This window comes from Anolis sagrei, chromosome 2 (assembly GCF_037176765.1).
Source record: "Anolis sagrei isolate rAnoSag1 chromosome 2, rAnoSag1.mat, whole genome shotgun sequence".
NCBI classification, from domain to species: domain Eukaryota; kingdom Metazoa; phylum Chordata; class Lepidosauria; order Squamata; family Dactyloidae; genus Anolis; species Anolis sagrei.
In genome coordinates this window covers 122,108,220-122,135,538 of record NC_090022.1, presented here as the reverse complement: position 1 = coordinate 122,135,538, position 27,319 = coordinate 122,108,220, and the positions used below count along the sequence as shown (strand labels likewise).

At 40.0% G+C, this 27,319-nt stretch overlaps 1 protein-coding gene across 3 annotated transcripts in view; it reads left to right on the top strand.

Moving 5' to 3' along the window:
• Positions 1–27,319, top strand: part of GAS7 (growth arrest specific 7) — a 184,890-nt gene that overhangs the window by 52,258 nt on the left and 105,313 nt on the right. The window contains exon 1 of one of the 3 annotated variants that reach the window (XM_060764546.2): positions 22,426–22,525. The exons of the other annotated variants lie outside the window; for them this stretch is intronic. Coding sequence (XP_060620529.2) covers positions 22,478–22,525 — 48 coding nt within the window. The 5' untranslated portion in view covers positions 22,426–22,477. Of the gene's footprint in view, positions 1–22,425; positions 22,526–27,319 lie in introns of those variants that run through there. 3 annotated transcript variants of the gene reach the window in all.

Genomic DNA, 27,319 nt, shown 5'->3' with positions numbered 1-27,319 from the left:
TATTTTTCCTTGCCCTTTGTTAGTAATTGGGCAGAACAAAGTCACATTTTTTTAAAAAAATCGAGTGGAAATAAAGTTCCTTTATTGGTGCATTGGTGAATAGCTGCAGCTTCCTTGCATGTTCATAATGATGTATTGTGATCCCTCTCCCCTTCCTCAATAAAGAGCACAGTTGGAATTATAAAAAGCCATAGTGACACTGCAAGCCTGAGATCACAATGAGGGTGGAAATGTACCCAAAATGTGATACCCGAAGTTTCTCACTTGCAGGAAAGGTGTTTTTAGTTTCTGTAAGAAAAAGCCAGCAGGAAGCTCTGGTGTTCTGTGGTAGGCACGGAGAAGTGACATTCCTCTTGGTATTTCTGCTGTGTGCAGAGTGAAATATTACTCTCCTTTGGCCACCTGCATATAGATTCAGGTTGGTTCTGGCTAGTCCTTGAATTTAAAAAATACAGTAATTTCCCTCTTATAAGGATGATATGAGGGCTGGAGTGCATTGAGTCTCCTAGTTAAATATTCCTCTATTCCTTTCTGCCAAGACCCCTCCTTGGCTGGCTTTAACTGTTGTTTTTCCCTGGCTTGTTTCTGAGATTTTGTCTGTATACTTATGACATGTTTGTGTGTGTGTGTGCATACATACATATATACATACACAGCCTGTAGATTCTGCTCTCTAAACATTTTCACCCTATTTGACTGTACTTCAGTTAGTGGCGGGGTTAGCAGGAGGGAGAAGCCAACATAGCTTGTCCTTCAGGCTTTGCTCCATTGAAAATCTGGTCTCCATTTGTGAGAGGAATAACTGGTGTAGCATAACAATCGAATTTGGGGGAATCGTATTTAAAACATAATGAAAACACATTGCTCTTGCCCAGTGATGTGTAAGGCAGTTTTTCTTGAATTCAGTCATGAGCAAGAATGTTTTCTGTAATGGCTTATGGGAGTAAAGAGAGTTTTAGAAACTGGAGTTTCACAGTTTCTGTAGTATATGTATACACAAAGGATTGTATTGCATAGAAGTGGAACACATTTATCTGTACAGGTTGCTAGGCATTTTACCCATGCTACTCTGTACAAATGTTTACAAATCAAAAACGCTTTTATGTATTAATTTACTCATAGTGCTGTATATTCTCGCAGATGCATTTTTAGAAAAGACAAAATGATCATTCATTCTACCACTTTACATTGAATCAAAGCTGGCAAGGACACAAAAGTTAAGGGAACACTGAATAATATCCTTGAATTCTTATGGGTGAATAAAACTTAAAATTAAGTGGAGATTTTATATAAGCTGAAAGAGGGTGTTTAAATTTGAATGAACAGATCAGACTTGACAGAAAAGCTCATATAATGATTTTTGCACACACCTCTGTTTTGGGATGCAGAATTTCTGAATAATGTGGTTTAGAGTAGGTTTATTTACTGCAGATGGACCACATGTTAAATTTCCAGAGATCAAATCTACACAAAATGAGATTCTAAGCAACCAGGTTTGTAATTAGCGATGTATGTTTCACTAATCATTATGATGTGTGGTGTCTGTGGTGCAGATAGTTTCGTATAATGCCACTGATCCAACTTTTGTAAGTCCTATCACTGTCACACCGGGCCACTAAGCGGGTTCACCTTTGGGTAAAGCAGAAGAGATGGGGTTGAATTGGGCCCATCATCCCAATTTGAAATGAGAAGAACAAGCCTGAGCAAAAGGCAGTCCCTCAGTTTACAAGTTCATGTCACTCAAAATTGTGATTTGCTATATGAACTAAAAAGCATAAAAAAACAAACCTTTTCTTCATTCCCGTGACCAAGTGGAAACCCCATTTTCAAGCAGTCAATATCACAACACATTTATCATGTTATTTAATGGACTGGTTAAGAACACAATAAAAAGGAGGTGATTTTGCTACCTCTCTAGATATTTTGGATTGAATTTCCTATAGTCACTTACAATTGAGCATGCTGGGTAGAATGGGTGAAAGTTGAAATCCCAGCATCTTTAGGGCTAAGGCTCTTCCCTTCGGTCATTGGAGCCCCTGGTAGCTCAATAGGTTAAACCCTTAGTTCGAATCTGGGGAGAGCAGGTTGAACTCCCTCTTTCAGCTCCAGCTCCCTATACAGGGACATGAGAGAAGGCTTCCAGAAGGATGGTAAAACATCAAACATCTGGGCATCCCCTGGGCAGTGCCCTTGCAGACAGTCAATATTATCTCATACCAGAAGCGACTTGCAGTTCTTCAAGTTGCTCCTGGCACAGTAATTAATCAGTTTATTCTCTAACTGACATGGGTTTGCATTTGTTTTCCTATTTTGTAATTTGCATTGCGTCATTACATGCACTCTGTTTTGCTTTTCTCCTGATGAGGTTGAGAAAATTAAGCCCTGCATCCCACATGACAGAACTATAACATTCAGTAGACAGAGGATTTTTTTTCTTTACTGCCTTTTCTTTTAAGGAATAAGATGTGTTATCTCTCTTGAGAGCATGCAGTCCAATACCACTAATAATCTAACACTACTTGAAGAGCTGAAATCCATGTACAGCCATATTGTGATGGGAATCAAGAGATTTGAAGACTGGAGACAGCAAGTTGCTAAGAACAGAGCGTATATTGGATATGTTTCCAATATATGTATAATATCCCACTATATCTACAAAGGATAAATTTGTGGACTTGGTGTGGATATTTGAAACTGTGTAAACTGAAATAATAAACTTCTGGCCCAAGAATACCATAGGCTTGTGTTGGAGGACCTAGAAAATATCTGGGGAGGGGGCATATTTTATGAGATATATATAAATGAAAGTGTAGATCCTGGTCCTGTGGACATGTCCCTGCTAGTACTCCTGGGCCTCTCAGCAGCTTTTGATACCATCGATCATGGTATCCTTCTGGGCCAGCTCTCCCGGATGGGACTGGGAGGCATTGTTTTGCAGTGGTGTTTTTATTTTAATGGATTGTTTTGCTTTTTTGTCTGTTGGACTTTCTGGCTGCCCTGAGTCCCTTTGAGGAGATGGTGACAGCGTATAAGAATAAAGTTATTATCTTTAAAGTTATTACTGCTCACATTTGGAACTCAGGGGTACATCAGCAATGTAGAGGTAGTGCAGCTTGACGCTTCTTTAACTGCCATGGCTTTAGGCTATGGAAGCCTAGGCACTGTAGTTTGGTGAGGCTCCAGAAGCCTTTGGCAGAAAAGGTTAAAGAGCTAGTAAAACCACACCTCCCATGATTGTATAGCACTGAGCCATTGCACATGAAGTGCTGTCAAACTACATTAAATCTAATGTGTAGATGCAACTTGAGTTCTTTTTTGTTAAACCAGTCTTGCTTCCAGATAAGTGTGCAAGCCTTAGGCTTCAAGGAAATGATCTTGCTTAATGTACTTGTGATACGTACTCAATGAACAGCAGACCTCTCTCACTGATACATTTTTGTGTTCATTTTGAGCTGAACTTTTTTCCCCATTATGCTTCTAGATTGAATAACTGCCACATTTTGTTGCACATCAGAGGTTTTGTTTTTGCTGTGTTTCGTTTTGTTTTGCTTTGCTATACCAACCAGTTAATGTTGATACTTGTTCAGGAAGTTTATTTCAAAACAGGAAAGATGTTTAGAAACAACTAGAATTTGTCCAGTCTTGATTTGGAAAAAAAAATCTATACAAGGAGCACTTGGAGGTTATTGCTGAAAGACGATGTTTAATGTTTTCAGGAAGGATGTCTTATGCCATTCAGCAGTTTACTCACATGTGATAGTATTTTTGGAATCTGTATTGGTTGGGCGACGTTGTCAGCTTCCCAGTGATTTCTGTGGGAGTCCCTTTTTAGGTTCAGATCTTATCTCCAATTACAGTACAGTATAAAATAGAGGACTAACATCCATCAGCACAACTCTGCAGACTGTCATGGGTCAGTAGCTCTAACTTTATAGTGAAAGGTGCAGCGTAACACAGAATGTAAAGTGTATCCTTTTCCTTTCCTATCTGTGAATCAATGTAAGGCAGTGACTGGAAAAAATATTGAAAATGTTTGTTTGGTGGTTCCCAGTAGTGGTGACCTACTTTGAATGCCTTCTCAGAGGAAAGACAGCAAAAATTGGGGGCCCAGCCTTCTGTCAAATGAGTGCAGATACAGTATTAGCCTCTGGGATGCCTCAGTTTTGTCTCACATGCTATTCAACATTCACATGAAAGCAACAAGAGAAGATATCTGGAGTTTTGAAGCTGCGCCCGTATCTTGGGAAGTCTGACTTGGCCACAGTAGTCCACGCTCTGGTTACATCCCGTTTAGATTACTGCAACGCTCTCTACATGGGGTTGCCCTTGAAGACGGCTCGGAAGCTCCAATTGGTCCAACGTGCGGCAGCCATGATACTAACAGGAGCGGGGCACAGGGAGCATACAACCCCCCTGCTGTACCAGCTCCACTGGCTGCCGATCTGCTACCGGGCTCAATTCAAGGTGCTTGCATTGGCCTATAAAGCCCTAAACGGTTCCGGCCCAAGATACCTAACTGACCGCCTCTCGGCCTATGAGCCCACGAGGACTTTGAGATCTTCCGGGGAGGCCCTACTCTCGATCCCGCCTGCGTCACAGGCACGGCTGGCGGGGACATGAGATAGGGCCTTCTCGGTGGTGGCTCCTCGGCTGTGGAACACCCTTCCCGTAGACATCAGGCTAGCCCCCTCCCTGTTGATATTCCGCAGGAAGTTAAAGACCTGGTTGTTTGAGAAGGCATTTGAATAGTAGTGCAATGACGGGTAACTCGACCATAGGAATGGAACAACGATATTGGATTGTGAACTTGACGATGAGACGACTCGGAATGGCTTGTAGTTATATTGATGTTTTTGATGAGATGTTTTGATAATGATGTACTGTGGATTATTTTTTGTATGTTGTATTTTTGCACCTGTTTTTCCATGTTGTACACCACAATGAGTCACCATTAGGCTGAGAATTGCGGTATATAAGCGAAGTAATAAATAAATAAATAAATAAATAAATGTCACCAATATACTGATGACACCCAGCTCTATCTCTCCTTCCCACCTAATTAAAAAAAAGCTGCCCAATTGTATTGGATGGGATGAGGACAAACAAACTGAAGATTGATACAGACTAGAGAGAAATGCAGGTTGTTAATAGAAGGCAGATCAGAAAATATAGATAGAGTCATTTGAAGTCCATTCCCCCTGAAATATGGATTGGTAGCTTGGGTGTACTCTTGGATTCAGTCTTGAAACTGTCGGCCTAAGTCTCAGATATGGCCAGGAGTATGTTTGCACATTTAAAACTATTATGCTAACTGCATCCATTCCTTGAGATGTGAGATCTGACCCTGCTGACAAACATGTTAATTTCATTATGTTTTGGTTACTGTAATTTACTCCCTATGGGGTATCTTTGACGACTGTTTGGATTTCTAAACAGTCTCCAAATATAGCCCCACAGGTAGTACATTACCGTGAGTAGATCTGTGGACTGGTACTAGTAAGATGGAAAATGAGGGTCTTATGATCCTAGCCCCAAGAAAATAGAGAGCCTGTAAGTTATGATGCAGCTCCCATGGTGCACTGCCACTGGAGTTGCCTGATCACATAAATCCCATTTCCTGTAAAAAAATACTTGAGGTGTGATAAGCTTCAGTACCCAAGACCTCAGTCTTACTCTATATACTTATCTATAAGTCAGCTTCATATGTAAAAAGATGGAAGGTTTTGGGACCAAAAATTAAAGATTTTTATATGGCCCATGGATAAGTCTAGAATCATTCTGCACAGGGGAAAACTCCAGCATCAGCTCAAAGAGCCACTGGCAACAATTGTCATAATCTCCCCACTCAGGCAGTAAAAAAAGGCCAGAAGTAGTATGGTGGCAGAGCAAGTAGAGGGGTAGGTGCTACTTTTAGGTTTTCCTGGGATGGACCAAGATCTTGACTTCATCACTCTACTCAGAAAAGGGGATGGTTCCTTTTTGGATAAGAGTTAAGGTTACTACTTACATTGCTTCATGGATAAATTGACATAGGCTTGTTGGGTGAATTTTTGGATTAAATTTTCTAGACTCATACATGAGTCATACAGTATCTCCTTAAAGACTCAGACCTCTTCTACACTTCCACATAATCCAGATTATCAAATCAGATAATCCACATTATCTGCTTTGAACTGAGATATATGAGTCTACACTGCCAGATAATCCAGTTCAAAACAGATAATCTGGATTTTATATGTCAGTATAGATGGGGCCCTAGGGAATCCTGGATGAGGTCATCAACACTGGCCAGGGTCCACTCCTGCTAAATCATAGAACCAAAAAGCTCTTTAAGGAAACACTAAATGAGGCCCCTTCCACACTGTCAGATAAAATCCAGATTATCTGTTTTCAACTGGATTATCTGGTTCGGTACTCTGGATTATATGGCAGTGTAGAAGGGGTATTCGACTTAGAAGCCCAGGCCTTTTTTGGCAGGTGGGTTATATTGTGTGAAATGCATTTGTGTCAGGGGAGAGAATCATGCAGCTTTCAATGTGTTGCTGAACTACAAGTCCCAGTAGCCCTAGCCATTGGTGATGCAATTCAGCAACATCTGGATGGCTACATAACTCCCACCATCTTTATACCTAATTGTTGGAATGAAAGGACTGCATAAGAATGTAAGAAAAAATGAGAAACTACTCACTTTTCAGTGCCATTAGGGACTCTAAAATACCAGACTGAAAGCCATCATGTGAGGAACTTCCTATTGGTTATGTCTTGTTGTTTCAAAAGATTTTACAGATTATTTCTCAATGTTATGTCCTTCAATTCTGTTAGGTCTGATAAGTCCCATTATTAGTAGTGGGGAATGATGAAAATTGGCAATCCAACATATAAGGAAGTTGTGGGGTGGATAATGCCCTGACAATCAGCTGAGTTTTCAATTTCAGCTTTTTGACAAGAGTATCACAGTGTCTATTGATCTTCTAGGAATTGTTTTCAGCATTTTAAGGATAATCACATTAATATTTTTTTCCTTACCATCATCTAAAAATAGCTCTTGTTGTTTTTGAACTTTTGCTGACTTCTGTGAATTTTCTGATGCTGCTTTCTGCAAGCTTTTCCATTGCAGTTATGGAAGCTGAACTGAAGCCAAAAGAAATCACTGAAAAATGACAGCGCTTCCACTTTAGCTTTTTCTACCTGTCAGAGCTGTTAACACACTTGGTTTGTTTTCTTAATCAGTTGCCATTCACTAATAATCCCTGAATGGATTTCTCCCAGTAATTTTTGTTTGTATGTTCAAGGGTCAGATCAAATATTGAAATAAGTGGGAAGAAAGTCAAAACCCCATGGAAAGCACTTTGCTTGTTAATCTAAATAAATTAGTAATCTTTTTAAAGCAGAGTTGTTAACCCAGGCAGTGCGGTGTAGGCATGGAATTCCTACACGGAAGTGTACAACTGATCACTGATATTTGGAATTGGGGGTTCTTCCAGACAGGCCCTATATCCCAGGATCTGATCTCAAGTTTTCTGTTTATCCCAGATTATCTGGCAATGCAGACTCATATAATCTAGTTTATAGCAGAAATCCTGGGATCAGATCTTGGGATATAGGGCCTTTCTGGAAGGGCCCTAAGTCACTTCATACATTTAGTAGCTGGGTTTAGGCTTAGTTTCAAATTGAATGGTGTAATTCGCATTTTTCTCTGGTTAAAATGTTATTACCAGTGAAGATGGTCAGTTCAGCGCCCAATTTTTAAATGTGGAATACCAGTCCATGTGTGGATCGTCATCCTGTTAGTTCTATTTTTTATTCCTGGTTTCGTAATCCAGTCTTCAAAATAAATACAGTTTCAGAAGCATAAAATAACAAATGATAATTATACTTATTTCATTCTTACTACTTATTCCAAATCTCTCTCTTTTCTATTCTCTTTCCATGCTCATGATTCCAGAGAAATCCTATGTTTGTAATTTATCCTGAATTTTATTATTTCAGAACATAATAAAACAATCCATTTTCCAATTAAACTTTTGTTAGAATTTATCCCTCCTCTAGTTTGGAATATTTGTCAGTTTCAGCACAATGTCCCATAACTCAGCATCCAAACTGTTCAAGAAAGGGATATTTTCCTGTTTCTGGCTTCAACTATTTCAGCAGCAGTTGACACATGGATAACCATCCCCAAATCCTCTTAGTGGACTCCAGCCCAGCTAATACCAAATAAAATAACAAAAGGATCAAATGTTAAATCATATCCTTTCATATTTTTTTGATATTTTACAAAACGGTTTCCCGAAAGACCTGTAAAAGGCAATACTAAAGTTTATGACTGATAGCTGCCTTGAATGATGTTCCAGTTCTTGCAGGCAGAAGCAGTTTTTGACTGGGCTTTCTAGCTAAGCCAAAAATGCCATTTCCAGCTCCCCTGCTTTGAGAGAAGCTAATCAGGGGAAAAGACAGAGCTGTGCAACACATCTTTAGCACAAGCCATGTCTCCCGTATTTTTTTCTCCATCTAAAGGCCAGATGATGACCAAACCATGCAGCTGGCTGGACAATTTTTGCTTCAAAAGTAGGAGGAAAATTGGTCACTCATGTTTGCCTGTGGGTGGCACCACACCATGGATGACATCACATGGCGAATCTGGCACACGGGTTTAGAGAAGCCTGGCTTTACGATACATATTACTTAATTTGGCAACCAACATTATCCAAGCTTATGTTTTATACAAAGCTTTTTTTCAATTGGAACACAAGTCTGTGCAAAGACATTTTCTCCATATGAGTTTCCAGAGCTTTAAACGTCATTTCTTTGATTGCCCTCTCACTAATCTTAATACGAGGAATATTTTTCTCCCTATTAACATTCTGCTTCATCCCTTTCTGTTTTAATTTCCTAAAAGTGTGTGTAGTCAAACTACCATTTTTGGATGGTGAGGGGGAAGGAGAGCAGCACAATGATATTTGTGTCTGTTATTTCTACTCAGGAGGTTTCTGGCATGAGTGTCATTTTTGGTTCAGTGCTTCTTAGATGTAAAGTAGGATCAATGCTTGTTCAGTGATGGGCTTATATGTGTCGCAGGTATGCTTGATTTGACTTACAGCAGAGGCAGGGAACCTGTAGCCCTCCAGTTGTTGGTACTTACCTTACCATTGGCCATCTCAAGTTTCCTCATATGGGTGTAGCTATGGGAGTGGGATGCAGGGATGGGGGTATTGCCCAAAACAGAATGATCTCCCATTTAATGTTGCCTTCACTTTGCAAATTTCTAGTATAGCACAGAGAAAGTGAAAGCCATTCACTCCCAGAACTCTTATACTTCCAGTTCTCACAGTAACTTTCCCTGCTCCTGTTCTTTGGATGTCTAAACTATATTTCTAAATGTTCAATTCAAGTTTTAAGTTACTGCAATGCTGTAATTTGGGCACCAAAGGGGCACAGTTTGTACTTGGGAGTGGGGAGAGAATGCACAATGACTTCCTTCTCTGCCCATAGCCACATCTCTGCTTAAGGCAGTGTTTCTTAATCTGGGGATTTTGAGGGGGTATCAGAGGGGTCGCCAAAGACCATCAGAAAACACAGTATTTTCTGTTGGTCATGGGGATTCTGTGTGGGAAGTTTGGCCCAATTCTATTGTTGGTAGGGCTCAGAATGCTCTTTGATTGTAGGTGGACTATACATTCCAACAATTACAACTCCCAAATGTCAAGTCTATTTTCCCTCAAATTCCACCAGTGTTTGCATTTGGGCATATTGATTATTTGTGCCAAGTTTGGTCAAGATCCATCATTATTTGAGTCCACAATGCTCTCTGAATGTAAGAGAACTACAACTCCAAAACTCAAGGTCAATGCCCACCAAACCCTTCCAGTACTTTCTGTTGTGCCTGGGAGTTCTGTGTGCCAAGTTTGGTTCAATTCCATCGTTGGTGGAGTTCAGAATGCTCTTTGATTGTAGGTAAGGTATAACTCTTAGCAACTACAACCCTCAAATGACAAAATCAACCCCCCCCCCCAATCCCACCAGTATTCAAATTTAGGAGTATTGCATATTTGTGCCAAATTTGGTCCAGTGAATGAAAATACATCTTGCAGTTCAGATATTTACATTACAATTCATAACAGTAGCAAAGTTACAAAGTTACAAAGTAGCTACAAAAATAATTTTCTGGTTGGGGGTCATCACAACATGAGGAACTGTATTAAGGGGTCAAAGCATTCGGAAGGTTGAGAATCACTGGCTTAAGGATACCTCAGAGCCTGCCTCATTTCCCACTGCTTTTATCATTTCAACTGTATTGTGCATTTAATGTATTGTGGTCCCAGCCTTGCTCTATAAGGAGAGGTAGGTAAAAAAATACAGAGGTTTTTCTGTTGTTGTTGTTGTTTATTTTGAAGAATCAACTTGTATGCACTTTCAGTTTCCTTATGTCTCATATGTCTCATTGAAATCTGGAGTGTTTTGGTCCTGCCACTGATTTGTAGATATTTTTCCTAGTTGGAGATGATTTCATGCACTGCAGTGTCATTGTTTGCATTTGAGTTATCAGATGCTATGCAACTGCTAGTCTCCGTAGAGGCTCAGATTCCTCTCTGTTCTTTTCTCTGGTACACCATTTTACTTCCCTTACAAGAAAAATGAAGATATAGACTCTGCTTTGCTACCACTCCATTTCTCTTGTAGCCCAACCAAAGGAAGAAAGCAGCTTACAACCCTGTATGGCGGCAAAGCAAGAACACAAGAGGGGAAAACAGAACCTTTTTGCTACTACTGGTTGATGAGGAACGCAAGTGAATTGCAAGCTACAATTGACTGGATGAAATAACAAGAACTGTAAAGTAGAGAGAATGCGCCCCTCGTTCTATCTTTCCATTCATGTTCTTCCTTCATGTTTTTTGGCAGTGTTTCAGAATTGTTACTACGCAGCCAAAATTACTGTAACATGGAGACCTACTTTTCACAGTAAACCTGTCTTGACTGCAAAAGAAGGTGGAACCATCCCTAAATAATGAAAACTAGTATGCCAGGTGGGAAACCAGGCTAGAATCCTTAATTTGCAGGTTCTCCATTTGCAAATGACACCAAATTTGTTTTTTGGGTTAGCTAATACTCTCTTATCAAAATTATCTTACATTGAAGATCAATACTATACTACTACTACATCACACTAGAGGAAAAAATCCACTTAAAATTCAGTTTCTGCCTCCTTCAGAATTCTTGGGTTTGTAGTTTAGGGAGGGGCCTTTAACAGCCCCACTAAACTACAAACCCCAGAATTCTGCAGAAGGCAGAAATTGGGTTTTAAGTGGATTTTTTTCTCTAGTGTGATGAACGAAGAAAATGAATGGGTTGCTGTGAGTTTTCTGGGCTGTATGGCCATGTTCAGCAGCATTCTCTCCTTATGTTTTGCCCACATCTATGACAAGCATCCTCAGAGGTTGTGAGGTTTGTTGGAAACTAGGCAAGTAGGGTTTATATATCTGTGGAATGTTCAGGGTGGGAGAAAGAACTCTTGTCTGTTTGAGGCAAGTGTGAATGTTACAATTGGTCATCTTGATTAGGATTTAATGGCCTTGTAGCTTCAAAGCTTGGCTGATTGATGTCAGGCCATTAAATTTAAATTTAAAGCTACAAGGCCATTAAATGCTAATCAAGACAGCCAATTCACACTTGCCTCAAGCAGACAAGAGTTCTTTCTCCCACTCTGGACATTCTGCAGATATATAAACCTCACTTGCTTAGTTTCTAACAAACCAGAAAATGAGGCTCCACCACACTCCGAGGAGGCAGCGTATTCCAAACATTTCTTCCTAATGTTTAGTTGGGATTTCTTTTCCTGCAATTTGAATCCATTGCTCTGTGACTTAGTCTCTAGAGCAGCAGAAAATAAGCCTGCTCTCTCTTGTTGTGATGATAATCAAATGATAATACTTGTTCTGGGATTTTTCCTTTGAACAATTTCGATGCAGTACCATATGGATGCAGATTTTCTTTGCCATTTTATGTTTGTGAGAACAAGACTGAAGTGCCAAAATTGTTTATAAGAATGCTTGAAGGCTTTATGCAGAGTCCCTCAAATTTTGTACACATATAAAAAATTTCACGCATCTGTTATTACTGAACTACACAAACAAGCTCCATTTAGTGCATCTGTTGCTGAACCCATACTTTTCCTGCCCTCATATAAAATACTTCAACATAGCGTGTTGGAGATATGGTGACAGATTTTTACTTGGCACAGTAGTTTTAACTGTGGAAAAGTATTTTGTGGGGGTGTGAGGATGAAGTCTGAACATTTGATTTCTGCTTACCACTGGAAATGGTGCAGCCCTATAGCACATATATCATGTACAGCTTCTGCTTGCCTGGTTTTTGCTTTGGAAGAAACAACACAGAGATGACAAACTGCCTGAGTTTTGTTTGTACAAAGAAGCCTCTTTTGCATTATGTTCAATGTTTCCAGTTACTTGTAGTGGTTTTCCTTTGATATGCATAAAACTGAGTGCATGCACTTTTGTACAGTTGGGAGATCCTAATTCGAAAGAGAGAGGATGCAATCTACTCTTCCTTTTTTGTCGATGGGTGCTTTCAAACTGTTTCCAACTTGTGACCTTAAGGAAAACCTATCATGGGGTTTTCTTGGCAAGATTTGTTTAGAGAAGGCTTTTCCTTCCTCTGAGGATGAGAGAGTGTGACTTGCTCAAGGTTATAGAGCATGCTGTGTTCTATGTTAGTGGGTGCTATGGCCTCTCTGATTGTGTGATACCAGTACATGACATAGCTCTCACTCTGCAGCTGGCCTGGTCTCTGCCTTGTGACTCCGACAGTTCAAGGATGGTTCATGATCACAACAATGGGCCTCTTCTCTGGAGTTGAAGAGAGCAACAAAGCCCTTTAGAGAGGGGGTCCTGCTAATACTATAGCATAAGTTTGAGTGACTCTTGAAAAGGTCATCAGGGGCCAATGTGCACCAACATGTTTGGTCCTCTTGGGTCCTCTCCATTACCGTACAACTATAGAATGACTGCCAATAGAGACAAGCCTCAGTTCCTGTTGATAATCTTTTAAATTTTTTCCCCCAAAATATACCCATCCTAGGTTGACATTCCTAAGGAGGGCTTTGCTCAACACTGACTTCTTCTACCACCTGAAAGATGGAGGATATCTTGATTTTAGTAATTTTAGATAGAAGTTGTTGGTTGCTATAACAACAGGAGCATATCTATTTGGTGCTCACATGATCCTTGTTCCAGTTTCTAAATATAAGCCCAATCTCACACAGTATATCTGATGCCATGGAAACCAAATGTTCTATAAAGATGCAAGAAAGAACTAGAATATCAGTTTAACAGAAACTGGGAGTGGTAGGGGGAAAAACGGACATTGCTTGCCACAATCATAGCATACTCAGCATGTTCTTTTCCTCTGGTCCAGATTCAGAGTTGTTTCTGGAGGTGTTTTTCCTCCTAAGTGTCTTCAACTGGTCTGTGGTAAAGGGACCATGATGGATGTACAGAGTGTCCCATGGTTTATGAATTCATATCATGGAAACATATTTCTCAGCATGGGAAACTCAATGTCACTGTATAGGTTTTATATGCCCTCAGTGTTGATCTTTCCCAATGTCTAGCCAACATGTTTACAGATATATGATGTAGTTGCCAAATCCTGAGCTATTCCGTTGATTTATGTAGCCAAAGAATGACTATGTTGATTGGGAGCAGGTCTTTCTTTCTGATTGATGTTGCCTGGGCGCTTTTTTACTTGGACTTGAACCTTGAACCACCTGCTAACCTTTTCTTATGCTAACGTTAAGCTTTGATCATGGACAATCCATGAGCATCACATGGAATTTATGTATTGCAAAATATCTGGGTCATTTGGTCCAGCTGCTTGACCTGCTTCCATTTTCTGTATTCATTTTCCACAAGGAAATATGCCACAAGGGGGCTGGTATAGGGAGACAACTTCATCATGCTAGTGTTTTCTGGAAGATAGTAAATTGCATTTAATACAAATATAACAGAGGCCTGCAAACAGTATTGTGGTGATTGTGATTGTACTAATTTCATTAGTGGCCTGCCTTTTCCCCAAAACTGGGAGTCAAGCGAACTTACAATGTAAAAGAAAAATAGCACAATAGAGCTAAAAATACTTGAAGGTCAACATTGAAAAACAATCAAATTACTCCCAATATGAATAAGAAAAGAGAAGAATGGATATGTATAAGTAGTAGATAAGAATATAAATGTAAAGGAGAGGAAAGCAGGCATCAACAGAAATTTATAAGACTGGCTATAGGAATGTACAAATATATGAAAAAAATGTATTTGTAACTGTTATAATTTATCTGCATAACCAAATAATAAAAAAACAGGAAGCACAATTGAGTATCCCTTATCCAAAATTCTGAAATCTGAAACATACTCCAAAATAAATTTAAAAAATCACATTGATGGCTGAGACACCTTTGATTTATGATAGTTTGGTGTACATAATTTTTGTTTCATGTACAAACTTATTAAACATAATGTGAATAAGATTACCTTAAAGCTATGTGTATATGAAACATTATGTTAAAATTTGGGCCTCACCTCCAAGATAGTTAATTTTGTATTTGCAAGTATTTCAAAATCAAACACAAATCCAAAATATAGAACACTTCTGGTCTCAGGCATTTCATACTATCAACCTATAGTCTGCTATCAGACCGGAGGTTTAGCACAGCTGGTAAATCATCAACCAAAAGGTTGCAAGTTCGAAGCCCCAGGTTGGCGTGAGCTGCCAACTGTCAGCCTAACTCATTGTTTACCTAAGCAATTCGAAAATGTCTTTAGCTGTGATTAGAGAAATTAGGTACCGCTAAAAGCTGGAGAGGTGTTTTACGATGCCATAAAGAAAGAAGATCAGAAAATGCTGGGCGATCAAAAGGAAGGAGGAAGTCCTGACAGCTCTTTGTCATAGAGGATAGAGCAACAGCGCCCCCTGCCTTTCATGGCACCTCCTTCTGTTCTGTCTGTCTATACAAAGCGGCATTGAATCTTTACTGTGTATGTGTTCTGTGATCCGCCCTGAGTCTCCTTCGGGGTGAGAAGGGCGGAATATAAATAAAGTGTTGTTGTTGTCTCCATCATCATCATCATGACCAGCAGATATGGATAAGCCTTATCCTTCTTGAATTGGTCTCATTGCTCCATCAAGCTGTGCACGCTTGCATCCATACCTGCAACTTGTGATAGCAAATTGCACAGTGTGACTATGTGCCTTTGGAAAAGTTTTCCTGCTTCAGTGGTTTTTTGACAAAAAGTTCATATGGGTTGAAAGGTGGATTGGCACCTGATAATTGCAGTATTTGCTTTGGTCAGCAAGTTGGGCAAACATTCTTAATTTCTGGCTTTGAGTGACAGATTTGCCACATATAGCAATATTTCATGCTTCTTGACTTTAGTGTAAACACTTCCTATGTATGAGCATAGAACAAAGGGAAATCCAAGCATTCAGTCCAATGCTCTTTGCTTCAGATATGCTCTCCCTTACATTGCTGGTGTGCTTCAACCTGCATTTTAGTGTCAGTGTAGAAGGGCCCAGAGTAGACACTGCAGGGAGTTGTAAACAATCCATTTCTTTCCAGGAAGTTTCCAAACACCTGTTTATTGCAGTATGTCATTACAAATATAAAGTTAAGATGATTATCTGAAAAATGTAATCTGGTTGTTGTCCTGATTGAAGTTAACCCATTGTGTCTGTGGTGTTTACCTAAATATTAGGAGCCCCCGGTGGCGCAGTGGGTTAAACCCCTGTGCTGGCAGGACTGAAGACCGACAGGTCGCAGGTTCGAATTCGGGGAGAGGTGGATGAGCTCCCTCTACCAGCTCCAGCTCCTCATGTGGGGACATGAGAGATAAAGGATGATAAAACATCAAATCATCCGGGCATCCCCTGGGCAACGTCCTTGCAGACGGCCAATTCTCTCACACCAGAAGCAACTTGCAGTTTCTCAAGACGCTCCTGACATGACAAAAAAAACCCCTAAATATTGACTCACTGTTTAACAATGATTGAATGGGTCTACTCTAGTTGAGGCTAACCTACAGGATGCCAGCCAATATGGGAAAACACTGGTTATATTGCCTGTTGTGATTATATCAGCTGAGTGCTTCCTCAGAGAATATGCTTTCAGAGGTCTACCATTCTTAATAAGACCCATACCTCTTGGTTTGTTTATAAACTGGATTTTAATTCTGGCTAATTTTCAGGACCTAGGCTTGCAGATAGTGCCGACTGCATTCCCTGCTCTAAGTGCACAGATGTTTCCTCTCTAGGATCCCTCTTTTCTCTTGCAGCAGCTTCCTGCAATCTGGAAATGAGAAGTGATTTCTTTTCTCTGTTGAGTAAGGCTTGAACTTTTACCATGGAAGGGCACCCTTTTCAGGATGAATCAGGAAGTCATGTGAAGCTGTTTCCGTGGGCAGCATGAATGTGAAGATTCAGCATATGCAGTGCTAGGAATCTCCATGGGTTCACTGACTGGACTTTTGGAGCTTAGCTCAGAAAAGCAGTGGGTGGCAGCTGCATGGAATGATATCTTAATAGGAGGGTGTGAGTGAATGGTTCTGGCTTAAAAAGTGTTGACTTTGCTAGGAGGACATAAAGTTTCATGCCAAAGATTCTGGCCTAGAGGAAGGCCAGTTTTATGCAAAATATATTTCAGAACAATATAATTTTAGTAATTAATGTCAAAATCCAAAATGTTCTTTAGCGATGTGGTTTTTTTCATGGTGAGGGCAGAGGTTAAGGAAGAGGAAGTGAATGAGAAGCCTGGCACACTAAGGGCACTTCCAGACAGCCTCATAATCTGGGTCAGAAAAGTAGGGCAAATAATCACAGGATCTGACAGCAAGTCCAAACATGGAGCTGTCAGTCCTGGTAAATTGGTGGTTCCCAACCTTTGGTCTTCTAGGTATTTGGGACTTCTGCTCTCACAATTCCAAACAGCTGCTTAACTGGCTGGGATTTCTGGTCGTTGAAGTTCAAAACAACTGGAGGACCAAAGGTTGGGAATCACCCTGGAAAATGCTCTTCTGCCATTCTGACACCTTTGTTTGTAGCAGATTTTAGAAAACAAATTGACCAAAATTGGGTATTAAGTGCATATTTTTAACACATGTTTTTCAGCTGTTAATTCCAATCAGTGCACATTTTCCTTAAATGTCATTTAACCACACACACACCCTTTTAATCTCGGTTTCTTCCACATTTTAGTGCCTGTGTAGAAGGGCCCTAAGAATGATTTGTGTGTTGGAGTAAAAAGTGTTATGGGTCCTTTCTTTCTTTTTTCCTGCCTCCACTGGAAGTCCAAATGATACCTTTCTGGTATGTAAAGACAATTTTAATATCTTCATGCCTTTCTAAAATTATGGCAAACCTTCTGTTTTGTTGTTTTTTCTTATTTGCTGTGAAGTTGATTTCAACTTATGGCAACCCTATAAATGAAATACTTTCAAGAACTCAGCCCTTGATCAGAACTAGCAAAATCAATGCTGTGGATTCCTTTATTGGGTCAGTCCAGTTCTAATGCAATCCAGTTCCTCTTTTCATATTGCCTTCCACTTTGTTGAATGTTACAATCTTTTTCAGAGAGTCAATCCATCACATGATATTGATTTTCTTCTTGCGGACTTCTGCAGATTACCTCAAATTTGGCACCATGTTTTTATTTTGAGCAATTGAATCTCACCTTTTCTCAAAGAAGCTTGTGCTGGGAAGTGAAATGCATGGAGTTTATCCTCTTGTTAGCCCTGTCAGGTAAATTAATCTGAGATAGAATGACTGGCTTCATACCACCCAGGGCGCCTCAAAAATTGAGAAGTAATTTTAATATGGATATGTCACATCTAAATCAGAAACTTTATCTAACATCTTACCCTCTTGAAGTGCAATCCAAAGTCAGGTTTCCAATAATCAAAGTAAGGTCAGTGTTTTATTTGCAATTGTACTAGTGCCTAAATTCTCTGTTTCAGGAAATACACCCAAAACATCTCTTTCGCTCCCCCCTCTCCCTCACTCTGTCACTCAACCTTTTTATGCTTGCCAGTAAACCTGTCCCATGCAAATCTGTTTCCCAGCCAATTCATCCTACCAACTCTCTCTCTGCCAGCATGTGCTCCCCCTCACAAATCTCCATTTTGCTCTTTTCCTGTGCCAGATTCTTCACTCCCATATCTGTCTCTGCCAGCAAACCCGTTCCCCCTTCTGTCTATGCAACCCCTTTAGTGCAAAATATCAGTATGTATGTTAGTAAACTGGAGAAGATCTTAAGATCTGGGTAAATATATAGAGGCAATCTGTTTGACTTTTGTAAATGGCAGAAGGGCAGTGCTAGCAGATGATGGCATTCATCTTTTTAACATGTATGAAACTGAACAAATCTTTAATGATATACCATAACCAGTGGGCTTTTTTTTTCTTTTTTTCTTTTCTTTTTTCTTTTGGATCTTGGCAGTGGACATAGACTCGAGACCAGAGATTTTATCCCTCACACAGATGTTTATCTTTAGTTTCTCCCTTCCTTCTTTCCACTAGGCTGTCCATAAGAGAGGATACCCTTTTAGGAAAAAGGAAGCCAACTTCTGTGTTTGGGAGCAATTTTGGAATTTCTTGAGGAAGGACCTGTGGGACTAAAAATGCACCTAATATTAAAAGAGAATACTTAAGAGAGTTTTGTCTTTTGATTGTATGCCTTTTTGTACAATGATTTAGCCCCCCCCCCCCCCATTGTTTGTGCTGTTATATGTAGTCTACCAGAGTTAGCCAATGTTTCAAAGTGGCCACCGTGTGGCAACCACAGGAAGTAAGGTGGCTATTCTTACATGATGTTTTCTATCTGTAAAACAGGAGCTGTGTCCTTGAGACAGAACTGGAATAGCAACGAAATGATTCTGTATCGATTTGATTCTTGCAACATCTAGGTTATTTCTTTTGCCTAAGTGTAAAAAAATGTCACAAATTGGCATCCTGAATCTTAACCGCACAGACACATTTTCCACTAAGAGCAGCATATGGACTATTTTTTTGAAAAAAATCTGCAGAATTTATTATTGCCAGTTTTATTTTACTTTCAGAAGCTTGTATATGTAGAGATTGACCATAATCACAAATAAAATTTCAAAACGGCATGCATTTATGAGTACTTGAGATTACAGATATTTTGTGGCTGATTTCCCTGAGGCTGTTGCCTCCATTCACTGGCTTTTCTTTGTATCTTTGAAGTTCTCCAGGTGTACAAGGGGTTGTCAGCATCCTGTGGTTGATGGCATTTTCAAATTTTCCACATCCACTGTAATGTAAAATACATCTTGTGTAATTGGCATATATGTAAGGCTTTGGTCCTGAGGAAATGGCTGTGCAGTGGCTTTTACCTTGAGCATAGCATGAAACATGTATTTTTATTGTGCCATGGGAAAGAAAGAGAGTATACAGGGTAAAAGGATAGCATCCCTAAATTTTAGGTAAGTTGTAAACAAAGGCATGTTCTTGCACTGTACCAAGTTGTCTCCAAACATTTTCTCATGAAATGTGTGCGCGCTCGTGCATGCATTGTCAGGGCTGAAATATTGCCTTATGTCCTCCTATTCTCTTGTATTAATAACCTCTGCACCCAATCCTCTCTTTGTTGAAAAGCATCAACACTTCATAGTGAAGAGTAATACAGGGAAGATAGTTTGAGTGGCCTAAAGTGTTCTTCTCTGCCTATCCTGACCCTTCTGTGATGTAAACTGATACTCCTAGGGATATTTTTTTATATCTTCTCTTCAGTTTTCTGTCATTTCTTAGCACCTTGAGTAACTTTCCCATCCTAGTGTTCCTTTAATAAAACCTCTAATTTGTTTCTCCCAGCCATTGGTGCTTCTTAATCAGAATCTCTAACAGCCGCATGGACTATCTCTCATTTTCTTCATATGTCCCTCCTATCGGCCTCTTAATGAGAATAATCAAAGATCATCATGTGAACATACTGGCTATGTGGTGATAGTACAAACTGTGTTCAGAGTGAGTGCAGAAAGCAATGTTCTTTCTCTCTGAATGCTAAGGAAGAAGCTATGCATCTAACACGTTTGCTCCTTTTCATGCCTCCAAATTGAAAGATTACTGAAGGAAAGGTGCTTGTTTTCTGAGGGGCAAAAACATCCAGCAGCCCCCATGAAATAATTACTTTTCATCTTTTTATGAGGAAGAACCCAAACTCTATGAGTCAGTGCGTGGGCATCAGCCTTGGAGCTTTTGTCCCAATTTGCAAGGATGTGTAGGAAACCCTAACAGTAGAGCATTCAGAGGCAGCTGCCTGTTTGCCTTCTTGAGTGAAAGCGTTGCCAAACTGCAGCTGCTCCGGGCACGGCACGGCAGGGCAGAGCAGTGGATGGAATGTGATAAGAGGGAAGATGGCAGACATTTTGGCAGACCCAGAAGAAGCAGCCAAGAAGATGAGAAAAACCAGGCAGTGTGAGAGAGCAGCGCCCTTTGATAATGTGGCTCAGGAAGAGGTGGAGAACATGCCTGCTGCTTAAGCAACAACCCTTGAAATAATACTCCTGCTCCCCCAGCACTATTGTTCATTGTTGTTCCTGCTAAATATGGCCACTGAAAGCACCATCCAGGATAGTTATTGTCCCCAGATCAGTTGCAGCTGCCACAATGGTGTGTGTGTAGGTGGAAAGAAAAGGTGGGGTATAACTAAACAGAAGAAGACGAAGAGGAAGACGAAGAAGAAGGCAGCAGACAATGGATTGGGAGGGCTTCCACAGTTAGTCGCGCATGAGTTATGATGTCCTGAGGACTATATAAAGCAAAAGTTCTAGAACTGGAACAAAGCAAGGATACCCTGAAGTGATGGGGCTTAATTCTGTAGGCAAAGGGTAAAGAAGAGATTGCTTGACATCAGACTCAAACCTGTGTATGGTGACGCTAAGTAGTGAAAGGGTAATAGGAATAGTCATGGTCATTTGCCTTATTATTATTATTATTATTATTATTATTATATTTCTTACTGGCCTCTCCTCATGGCTCAAGTCAGGTTACAACATTGCTAAAACACATAATCAAAACACATAATCATTTAAAAAACATCCTGTTAAATACACATATTAAAACATATTTCCAGAAAATACATATCATATACACAAAACAGAAGTTAGACATCCCATCAGTTTTGATTTACAGAAACTCAGAGTTCAAATCATTTGTTGATATAGAATCACAGTTGGAAGAGACCACAAAAGCCATCCAGTCCAACCCCCGCCATGCAGGAATACACAATTAAAACACCCTTTACAGATGGCCATCCAGTCTCTGCTTTAAAACCTTCCAAAGAAGAAGACTCCATCCTGCTCTGAGACATCATATCCTACTGCAGAACAGCTCTTCCCATCAGGAATCTTTTTCTAATGTATGTATGGAATATTTTTTTTCCTGCAATTTACTCACCATTATGGTTTATTCCACTGAATCATGTTGTTGCATGATATGTCCAAAGTATTATGGTGCCAGTTCAGTTATTTTATGTACTAGTACAAATTTGGGCTTGATTTTCACTTGACCTTTTTCTATAGAACTCTTCTCCAGCACCGCAATTCAGCTGGAGAGCAATTCTTCTTGCTGTCACCTTTCTTCACTGTCCACCTTTCACATCCATTTATAGAAATTTGAAATATGATGGCATGGATGACTTTAGCTTTGACTGTCAATGATATATTTTTAATCTTAAGGATCTTACCTGGGTTCTTTCATGACTTCCCCTTTAAGTTTTAGTCTTCTTCTTTTAAAAAAAATTACGACAGTCTCTATTTTGATTTATGGCTGACTTCCTTTGTCATTATTATATTCATGGATGAGAATGACTTCAATACTCTGCTTCTAGAAGACAGCTTCATATATGTGACAACTCTTATATTCTTACATTAGGCATTCACTTGAATGGGTTTGCATTTTATTTTGTAGCACTAAATTAAAATTGGATCAGTACAAAGGAATGATTTGATACAAATTCAGTGGGAATGTTCCCCAGGGAGACATAAGGGATGCCAAAGGTCAGAGAGGCTGAGACTAAAGCAAGGAAAGTTGGACAAAGCAGCCCCTGTTTGTCCTGCCAATGCATGGAAAGTGCTTGCTCAATGGTACAGACCCTTGCTTTGTGTCCTCCATCACCTCTATCATAGACATTTGGAAGCTGGCAAAAGGGAAAAAGCTTTCCAGAAGCTTCACATCTGGAGAGCCTCCAGAATGGACCTTTTTGATTTACAAAGAAGCAAATTGAGCAAAGGGAAGTGCCAAAGAGTGTTGACATGCAAAAGGAGGAGGGTAGTTTTCTTCTTCTTTTTTTAAATACTGAGCAATGCACTGACTCTTTACTCATATACACAAAGAGGAACACAGACATCGGACAGTTGCACAGCTCATCTGGCAAAGGGGGCACGTCTTTAACCCAGCTATGGATTGTGACTGCATTTCAGCAAGAGACTTGGCAAAAACATCCATGGTAAGCTCATACTATTCAGAGGAAAACAAGATGCCTTGAGAATTCCTTGATGTTGTGTGCCTCTGGAGATAGTTTACACCCTTCATCTCAAAGCTTAGTCATAATTATATCTTTGGCCACTTCCATTCCCTGGGTTTTCTTTGATGCTGTGAGAATCTGAGAAACGCAGAAGAACCTGATTAGGTCCTGAGACTCAGTGCTGTAAAATTTCTTAGTGGTTTGGCTGAAATAGACCAAAATGTTTGAAGGGATGAGATGTTGCTAATTGTGTTGAATCATTTTTGTTTTTTAAAAGCAGCACATTTAGGGGGGAAAGGCATGTTTCAAAGTGCCCAGTGCTATAGTCATTAAAGTGTGATAGTGCAGCTGGCCAAGCACTGCAGAAGAGCCAAGATCTGACATCCGATGGAGAAAACAAGAACACAGGATGTTTGCAAATAAGAGATGGAGGGGAGAGGCTAGGACTGTGTGGGACTCTTTGGCAAACTATGACAAGCGTTGGGGCAAATGTGTTTGTTAACAGGATGCAGATGAGCACAGTTAGAGCAAAATATGAGTTTGGACTTCAAACTTTTGATTGTGGAGAGTTGTCTTGGGTGGAAACTTTATAAAGCACTATTTTGCACCAAATGGGAAAGTTGGTGTTTTGAACTATGACTTGCAGGATCCGCCGGCCAATATTTGCCATGACAGCCAGGATTGCCTGGGAGTTGCAGTTCAAAAAAGAACTGTTTTCAAGCTCTCACTGATTAGTATTGCCAGAGCAAAACCAGTTGTTAATACGCCATGAGTTTCTTCCTTGTATTGTGGCGCTAATAGACTAATTGTGTATGCGGAATACTCTATCTTATTTGGATGCTTTCCTGTTGACCTCACACTTTTTTTCCTTTTGTGAAGAAATAAAGACAGACTTTTTGATTACTGCATGGCGATATGGCTGCGCGTTTCCACAGTGTGCAAGCAAGTCCCGTGTGGATCAGGGCAGTACATCTGCAATCCATTTTTTACAAGCAAGATGTTTTGCATGAGGAATTTGGACACTAGAGTCAAGCATTACATAGTGTTCTTGTGTTTGGCTTTATGTGACTTAGAGCTTTTCTGTGTCATATTGCTATAGGCACACACATTTTTAAAGGGACACTGAGCTAAAATATTTTAAATAGTTTCACAAAGACTGTGGAATGAATTCACCTGAATCTTTTGTGCCCAGCTAAAAGGGAAAGGCGGGGGGAGTTTAGTGGGGAGTCTACAGGATTACACAGTAACTTACAAGCTGAGGAACAGGACAGTGTCTGTAATGTGGTAATGTGTAGTTTCAACCATTTTTTCCAAAATCTATATAGATCCATGTTTGTGACTCAACCATTTGAATGTTTCCGAGAATAAAGTTGATTTAAAAGCTGTGTCTAAAACTTCTAACTCAGATTTGCATTTGTGATTTGAAAAAAAAACATGGCCAAGTCACACTCTCTCACCTGAACAAATCTTGCCAAGAAAACCCCATGATAGGGTTGCCTTATGGTTGCCATAAGTAAAAAATGACTTGAAGGCATGCAACAAAAATTTCAAAATGCACTGCTATTCCTAAAGAACCTGAATCTACAAGTGAACAAAGTTTGATTGACCAAAGCTGTGCAAAGACTCTGATACTGTGTTTCACAAATAAGCACAACTTCTCAAGGTTTAGCCCTATAAACTGTTTTCAAATTCAAGGGCCTATTCTGAAATGTTTGAATATTATATGTATTTGCAACCACAAGCTGTTTTTGTATGAAGGACTGGCACATAAAGGATTCTCAAATAGAGTAATTGCCAAATGAAATTCAATCCCCCAAAAAGTTTATTTTACACCTTTAGGTGTGGCTCATAAATGACATTCTTAGAAAGAATTCCATAATTAGGCATTGCTTTTCGTGTCTTCTCCCTTTCTTTCTCCTTGCGTTCCAGTAGCATGTAGTAAAAAAAAAACCCTAAGTCTTGCAGGACATCAACACACCCATGATTTTCTTTACTTTGGCTCATCCAGTAGGTGCTATCTGTCTTTATATGTTATTATAGGGAAAGACAAGTGGTTTCTTTTGGCATCAGCGACTGTATGTCCCATAATTCAGAGCTGGACAATGGGCAGCCCTTCCAATTACCGTATATCCCGACATATAAGACAACTGGGCATATAAGACAACCCCCAACTTTTCCAGTTAAAATATAGAGTTTTGGATATATTTGCTGTATAAGACTACCCCTCTTCCAATGCACAGCATTTTTTTAAAAAGCATCAGATTTGATATCAATATGGTAATTTTCCTATTGCTGTACCTCCTTCTCTGCCTCTCAGATCTCACATATGCGCACCTGCACCGCTTCACTGCAGTTTTCAGGAGCAAGATCTGAGAGGCAGAGGAGGAGGTATGGTAATAGGATACAAGGGCGGGCCAGACAGGTAAAAGAGGTGTGTTTGTTTGGGCCCAGAGCCACTCTATCTCTTTTTTCCATACCCCGGGCGCCCCGGATGCCTCCAGCTTGCTCCGCCCTTCACTTACACCTTCCTGGTGAGGCGCCCCTTCACCTCACCATCAGGACCGCTGTAGTCCACGAATCATGATGAATGGATTTTCTTCTACCCTACTTGTACAGCATCACCCTTAATGCTTTCATACAGTCGCTGCATACAGCAGGAACACGGCCGCTGTCATTTTTGAGTTCTCCCCAGAATATGCAGCAACCACAGATTTTCCAATCCGGATTGGAAGTTTCAGCACCCGCTCTATAATACTACTCCCATGTATAAGACTACTCTAGCATATAAGATGACTCCCATCCATAAGGCTACTCCTGTGTATAAGACTACCCGAGCGCATAAGACTACTCCCGCATATAAGACGACCCCGCATATAAGACAACCCCTGACTTTTGAGAAGATTTTATTGGGTTAAAAAGTAGTCCTTATACGCCAGAATATATGGTATGTTTTGTTTACTCTTCCACAATCCTCAGGGCAACCTTTTCCTGGTTTTTTTTTAAAAAAAGACAGAGTATGAATTGCTATTACTGAAGTAGAACAATTTTATTTCAAATGAATGGCAAAGTTTCCCTGTACTGCTTAACATTTTTTAAAAAATTGAAGAATCAGAGGTGGGCTTCTGTCCCCTTTAGGTTTTTAGTTTTGTTTATTGGTAAATCATGTCTTACTCCAGAGAATCCCAGGGAACAAAGATGCCCTCAGACCTGCCACAACTGCTACCCTAATCTCCCCCCCCCCCCCCCGCCCCATTCCAACAGTACAAACATTTTTTTTCTGGAGTCCTTTTTGAACAGAAATCTTCTTTAACTCTTGTTTATAGAAGTTATGTAACATTCTCCTAAGCTTCTAGTATTTTTCTCCATATTGGTTGATGCAGAGTTAACTGTTTGGCACATTGCAGCAGCCCTCACACGGTGTCCTTGTGAAAAGCAACATATGTACTGATTGGGTCTGTTGATGTTGCATAGTTCTGCAGAAAACTGTTTTATTTTCATGGACAGATGTACACAGACTAGTGCTAGCACAGAGTGAAAAATTGTCATTGCTAAGTAAATAAGGATTGCTTTTCCAATACTTTAAGTAGCTACTCTTGTAGAGCTGGCTGCATATTGTTTCTACTAATGCCATATGGTGTTTTGCATCTGCCTCTGTTCAGTTTGTACAATGTAGGGATCCCTGTGCCGTGATCTTGTTGCAAGTGGCTCCAGGCCACAGAGAAAATGTTACTCAGAACAATTGCTATTGATTCCTTCCCAAATCCCAGCTATTCTCACATCACGTGAGCTTCTCCCTTGTATCTGCCCTGTGGCTCTCCACATTCATCGGGGTTAGGCTTTCTGGATTCCACAAAGGTGGATCAATGTAAATAAAAACAATTTCTTTAAGCGGAGAGAACAGCCCTCTAGGAATTGCAGGTCCTAAAGCAGCATTCTTTGATCAATGTCTGGCAAAGTGGATGGCATAGTCATGCTAAAGGATTTAGATATTCCTAGAGAGAAAATGGTAATTGAATCCAACACTAATTAAAGCACAGAAGACAAACTGCAAGTGCAGGGAACTGACTATAATGGAAATTCTCTGCGAAGGGAGGACCTAGTGTTCTGTCTTCTGCTACCCCTGCTATTTGCCCAGATAGGAAATAAGCCTAGTCTATCAGTTGCACTTCTCTTCTAGTCTACCTCAACGTGTAGTTAAGGAAAGCCTTCCTCCTCATTGGCTGTATCAACCTGCATAAACTCCAGCCCTCATCATGCAGTGAAGACTCCACCATTTTCTGTAGTATAGGTGTACCTCAGCTAACAAATAATGACAAAGAAGCTTCTTTTTGCAAAGTCTTTTTATATCTTTCCAGATCCACATTTTCCTTCCTTGTTCTCTATCTAGTAGCATTAGTATTTGGAGAATAATGAAGGACAGCTGGAGAAACACAGACTTTAGTGTCAAGTTGCAGGTCTTTAGTAAACTATACAATAAAAGCTTGAGCTGTGTAATAATAGGATTCTACTTCAGCTGATCTGATGGTAGTGGTGTGTGATTGCCCACAACAGACAAAGTTAATAGCAAGTATTTCCATAATTCCTTATGAAGCATGCTGAACAACAAAAACAGACAGAAAAGGAGGAAACAGATAAGCTTTCTGTGATCAGATCCTCTATAGCTGATCTCAACGTTATGTGTATGCAGATATAAACTGGCCATTCAAGTAACGTGATCCCCCACAGTTTAAATGTAAAAAAAAGAGAGAGCCATGAATAGGGCATGGAAGCACATAG